Source organism: Neltuma alba, unplaced genomic scaffold (assembly GCF_004799145.2).
Source record: "Neltuma alba isolate B1F8T4 unplaced genomic scaffold, ASM479914v2 tig00012407_pilon, whole genome shotgun sequence".
Lineage (NCBI taxonomy): Eukaryota > Viridiplantae > Streptophyta > Magnoliopsida > Fabales > Fabaceae > Neltuma > Neltuma alba.
The window spans coordinates 24,929-30,844 of NW_021636899.1; the positions used below are offsets into that span (position 1 = coordinate 24,929).

Genomic DNA, 5,916 nt, shown 5'->3' on the forward strand with positions numbered 1-5,916 from the left:
ACATAGTTTACCTAGACACTGTTCTTCCTGAGAAAAAACTGTTCTATTTGGGTAATATTAATTAATAGGCATTCAAGAGAGAATCCCTAACCTAACCTAAACCACCTAATATTTTTTCCTTATATTGGGGGGAAAAAAGTTAGCTCCCTCCTCAAAATAAAAACCCTTACATTAACTAATTTAAATAAATTAAAAAAAATCAGATAAATTAGTTAATTATAATAAATTTAACATGACCTCCTTAAAATATCTTTATATAGCATTAAAAATAAGTTAGATAAATTAGTTCGAGAAAATAATAAGTATAAGAGACATGTTAAGTAAATTAATATTTTATATTTATGATCAAATCAAACAACCCTACTCGTTTTTATTCCTTTTGGTTCTTGTTCAAGGTCGTCTTCTAAAACAATTCTACAGTCTACCACTATGTTATTATATGAAAATCACTTGTGAAAAAAAATTATTCTAAAATATAAATCACTTATAATGTAATTAATAATCTTTTTTTTAAATTTTAATATTTATTAAATATAGTAAAAAAAAATGTGAGAATAAGATACCAGTGACTTGCTTACAAGCACAGAGTGACGTATAAGAGTCATTAATACTTATTTCTCAGCTTTGCTTTTTGTAATAAATGTTTAAAGGCGACTTTCAATATATTATTTAAAACTTTATTAATAGGGGTAAAATAAAATTAAAAAAGATTAGTATACTCTATTCAATTTTAAATATAAAATCCATTTTGAATATAATTTATATTATAAAATGAGTTTTATATTTAGAACTGAAAAAATAATACTCCTCCGGTCCTAATTATAAGACCCAATTGACTTATTTGAGGGGATTAAGGAAGTAAGTTAAGTTGGTTATTTATAATAAATAAGTGTTGTCATTCCTAAAATATCCTTGCTAATTAAGTATATTGGCTAAAACTATCATTATTAGAAGGATTATCTTGGGAAAAATGCATAAATATAAGAGACAAAATAGATTGGGGTCTTATAATTAGGACCAAATAAAAAGTCAAATGGAGTCTTATAATAAGAACCGGAAGAGTATTTAATAAGTTAATTTTCATTCTTTAATTCGTTTATAGCAGCCACTGGACGGGGGAAGACGGGGAGTGCACTTTTTTTTTTTTTTAATCTTTTGTCAACGGAGTATACTGAATCATAGGGGCTCCGGAGCAAGCATTTATTTATAATCATTAAAAACCCGTTTTCTTCCGTTGGTCCAAAAAAGAGGGGGGCAAAAGCCTGTTTTCTTTGCTCCGGCGGCCCCTCGATACCGTCGAAGCCTGAGGGGGCTGTCAAGTCAAGTAGTTGAGGCGTTGAGCTACCCAACGGGACCGTTTTAATTCAGTAAACAAGAAACCAGCGTCTTCTCCCACATTTATGAAACCCATCTAGTATTTAATATTTGAAGTTTCTTTGTAGAATTGCGCTTCCATCAATCTCCCATCCGCATACAGATCTCTGAGTACTTGTACTTCTAGTTCTGTGATCAATTATCACTCTCGCCAATGGCGGGCTTTTTCTCTGTTCTCAGGCGCCTCTATCTCTCCGTTTATAACTGGACCGTTTTCTTTGGATGGTATAGATCTCTATTTTCTCTTTCCGGCCTATCAGTTTCCTCTTGGTCTCAGATATTTAGAAAGCACTTAATTCTCTCAAGTTGCGCAGGGTTCAAGTTCTGTATCTAGTTCTGAAGACATTGAAGGAATCAGGTCATGAGCATGTTTACGATACGGCTGAAAAGCCTTTGCTTTTTGCTCAAACTGCTGCTGTGCTAGAGGTATTTTGCCTGGAAGAAACTTAACTGTGGAAAATATTGTATTTCTTTACGGCAATGAACTTAACCTTTATTTCTTGTTCTTTTCTCCTTTGGGTGCGGTGCTGAATTACTTGGCGTGATAGATTCTTCATGGTTTAATAGGTGAGTAGCATGTTCTTAATTCTCATTACCTTGGCTTAATGAGGATAGGGATTTGCTTAAACTGTTAGTTTGTTAATGGATTTCTATTTTTTCAATGATGAAGGGCTGGTGCGTTCTCCCGTTTCAGCAACCTTGCCACAGATAGGTTCAAGATTGTACCTTGCTTGGGGGATCTTATATAGTTTCCCTGAGGTTAGTGCAAATTCAGTCATATTCAACTTTCAACCATATACTGTTGTTTAACGCAAGACTAACTGCATGATGATAATTATACAGACTCGAAATCATGTTCTGGTTACCTCCCTGTTAATCAGCTGGTCTCTGACAGAGGTATGTTATCATGGTTTATACACATATAAACTGTGTTTTTGTGGTTCGCCTGTTTGATTTTACCTTGGAACACAATGCATCTACTGACAGCTATAAGATAGTGATATAGGAGCTATGGTTTATGCTTGAAAATACTCCATTACTTAGGGTTAAGAAAATGACCTGTGTATGGGATTAATTCTCCTTATAGGAGCTGGCTGTTAAAGTCCAAGGAAAGCATAGGATGGGTGTTTGTGTGAGCTTTTTCTGAATTCAGCTGACAAATCAAAACTGTCACATCCTTTTCCCATCTTGAAGAAAGCATGGAACAATAGCTATAGGTCCAAGAGACTAATGGAAATTCTTGTTCTATAGTTTTGACAAATTCGCGCTATATTTAACAAGCGATTATGATGGCCAAAAAAGGTTAAGAGAACAGAGCAAATATGATATAGGAGATCAATTATCAGTTCCATCAATTCAGATATCTTCTCATTTTGCTACTCTCTCTTAATCATGACCTTGAAAGTTAAATTCACAGTGATCGTTAAATTTTTCTCTAGTATCCCTGCCTTTCATAAGCCGCCATTCCATGGATTTGATTGCAGCAACCTTGTGTGCATCATGAAAACAAAAAGTGCTTGTTGACCCATCTTCTCCTGTGATTTCCGCTCTCATAGTAGCCAGATACCTTTGTTTGCTATGGGAATGCCTAATGAATACAAATATTGATTACTTTTTGGCTGTCATAACTACAGATAATCCGTTATTCTTTCTTTGGCATGAAAGAAGCATTTGGTTTTGCCCCTTCATGGCTACTGTGGCTCAGGTACAGCCTGCTGAAAAGTATGTAGTTATGAGCAAGTACTGTGTTGCATTGTAGTGACTATATCATCAATCTTTGTCTTGCAGATACAGCACCTTCCTATTGCTGTACCCCACCGGCATCAGCAGTGAAGTTGGTCTAATATACGTTGCCTTGCCATTTATTAAGGTAAAGAATTTTGAAAGCCTAGTTCACAAATTTTTAGCGGGAGATCTAAGTCCGCTGGTTTTATCTTGTCTTATGTTGGTTGATCTTTTTCTTTTTCTTATATCGTTAATAATTGCTGTGACTCTGTGATATGGCGGTTTCTTATGACTCTGGATTTCAAGTTAATGATGAGGAGTAATTTGCAGAATTCTGACAAGTTTTGCGTGAGGATGCCCAACAAATGGAACTTCTCTTTTGATTACTTCTATGCTGCAATTCTTGCATTAGGAATCTACGTTCCAGGCACGAACCCAGCATCTTTCTTACTAATAAAAATTACTTGATTGATTTGTAGTTTCCCCTTGGAAGCTGCAATTAACTGGATGGCTTAATTTTATGCAGGTAGTCCTCACATGTATAGATACATGCTTGCGCAGAGGAAGAAAGCTCTCTCAAAGTCAAAAAGGGAATAAATCAACAGTGTCAAGTCTTTATCGGTCACTGGCCAAGCATGGCAGTGCCTTCATTTGTGTTCAACTACATTTCCAGAGAATGTATGATCTTCTTGATAATCCATGTAGTTTATTGAAAGTTCAACATAGGAGAAAAAATATTGGATCATTGTGTTTTCAGTCATTTAGTGCGGACAGTATTTTCGAGAGGAAATTATGGGAAATCACAGAAGCTTAACTCCACTTACGGAGAGACCACTGCATTTTATAGTTTGTTAGATTGTATTTGATGGTTTTTAAAAATGCAAAATAATTTAATGCCTTAAAATGATTTCATTTGAATGATTAAAAATTATAGCACAAACCTGGCGGAGGGAAACCCCATTTTATTTAATTAGATATCACTGTCTAGCGTTCACCCCTCTTCTGCATTAAAGAAGAACACTTTTTCACCAAAAGTGTCTTCAATTAACACTTGGACCTCATATTAAGCATATGGTCATTCCCAAGTGTGGGCAGTAAGGCACTTTGCTTCTTGTTCAGAGGAATTAGTTATACAAAAATGAAAAATCCAGCCAAAGGCCCCACGGAAGTCTACTCTTTTGCTGGAGAGTAAGAAGATGGGAGTAGAGCTGATAATACAGGCTAACCCGCCAGTTATGGGTTGGCTCGTGGCGGGTTTAAGGATTGACTGGCCGGTCTTAAAAAGACTAACTTCTGGTGGGTTGATATTTTTCCAACTCAGTCCGCCACCCGCCAACACGCCTTTTTTTAAAAAAAATTTTTGTGTCTTTTATTTTATTTTAATAAAATTTAATTTATTTTAATTTTTAAACACCTAAAATAAAATATGTATATAAAAATTATTATAAATAAAATATAAAATCCAAAGTTCCAAACATTTCAAAACACTACTATAATAAGCATACATGATACATCATCCTAAGTGATTAAACATATATCCCAAATTAAAACATAACAAATCTAAATTAATAATAATACAAACACAATGTTACACATCACTATCAAGTGTTCAACCATGAGCTATCATTCAATGTTAATATAGTTCGAAAAATGATATGAAGATGTGAAATTATTTGGTTAAGCTTCATAAATAGAATCACCTTTTTTTGCTCAACTAACTTTGACACAAGTAAAATCCATAACACAAAGTAAAAGATATATTACATTATGGTAATTTTAAATAATAAGAATGAGATAAAGGATCAAAGAAGTAAACATAATTATATTTGAGGAGGGAACAAATTTAAAAAATAAAACAGGCCGGCTCACCAACCCTGCGAGTTAGCCCGTCGCGGGTTCGGTCTTGGCGGTTATGGGCTCAAAAGATCTGTTTTAAAACATGCCTGATTTTCATCAACTCAACCCGCCACTCTTTGACTGGTTGGCAGGTTGAGCCCGCAGGCTCAGCCTATATTACCAGCTTTAGATGGGAGACAAGGGGGGTCAAAGAAGTCCTAAAGTAAATAGCCCCACCTTTTTCATTTTGTGTATCTTTGTTTAACTTTACCCTCAAATAATCAGCCATGATATTGCTCATCCAATTCTAATTATAAAAGGGTGAATTACTGTAAAGTTTTGAGGAAAGGATTTAATTGATTTCATCACTCAAAAGTCTAATAACAACTAAGTTATATATAATGACAAGTTTCAATGTAAGAAATAACAATATTTATATTTTTCCTTGTCATTGGAATTTTGCATTAATTAAATTTTTTATTGGGATCTCAAAGTAATTCTCCCATAATAAAACACCATTAGGAAATATGTCATATTTAATAAAAAGGTTAAGAGTAAAAAATGCTATGAAAATATACCAAAAGTTCACCCAACACTATGAAGATTCTTTGGATTCAAATCTACCCATCAAAATTTAAAAAGAGATCAATAATACCAGTGTCGTTAACATCCTTTTTTTAACAATGGGACCCATGATTTTTTTAATGAAATTACTAAAATACCCCCAATTAAAACAAAAAAAGTTAAGGGTAAAAAATACCCAAAGTTTTTGGGTATTTTTGACCCTTAACTTTTTTCCATTAGGGGTATTTTGGTATTTTTATTTAAAAAATCATGGGTCCCATCGCTTAAAAAATGGACGTTAACGGCGCTGGCATTATTGACCTCTTTCTAAGCTTTGATCGGTAAATTTGAACCCAAAAAAAGTTCATGCTGTTAGGTGAATTTTTGGTATATTTTATGGGTATTTTTGACCCTTAG

At 33.9% G+C, this 5,916-nt stretch overlaps 1 protein-coding gene across 1 annotated transcript; it reads left to right on the forward strand.

Moving 5' to 3' along the window:
* The first annotated feature begins 1,253 nt into the window (after positions 1 to 1,253).
* Positions 1,254 to 3,985, forward strand: LOC114726810 (very-long-chain (3R)-3-hydroxyacyl-CoA dehydratase PASTICCINO 2A-like). The gene is made up of 9 exons (XM_028913524.1): positions 1,254 to 1,599; positions 1,689 to 1,800; positions 1,923 to 1,941; positions 2,045 to 2,133; positions 2,218 to 2,271; positions 3,009 to 3,079; positions 3,163 to 3,244; positions 3,430 to 3,526; positions 3,626 to 3,985. The coding sequence occupies exons 1-9, from the start codon at positions 1,529 to 1,531 to the stop codon at positions 3,694 to 3,696; spliced, it is 666 nt and encodes a 221-aa protein (XP_028769357.1). The 5' UTR covers positions 1,254 to 1,528; the 3' UTR covers positions 3,697 to 3,985.
* The last annotated feature ends 1,931 nt before the right edge of the window (positions 3,986 to 5,916 follow it).

What these genes read in the sequence shown, in the direction of transcription:
- LOC114726810 (XM_028913524.1), top strand. Translation starts at nt 1,529, where the DNA reads ATGGCGGGCTTTTTCTCTGTTCTCAGGCGCCTCTATCTCTCCGTTTAT. An exon ending in TGGACCGTTTTCTTTGGATG is followed by an intron (nt 1,600 to 1,688) that starts GTATAGATCTCT and finishes CAAGTTGCGCAG; the next exon opens with GGTTCAAGTTCTGTATCTAG. An exon ending in TCAGCTGGTCTCTGACAGAG is followed by an intron (nt 2,272 to 3,008) that starts GTATGTTATCAT and finishes TCATAACTACAG; the next exon opens with ATAATCCGTTATTCTTTCTT.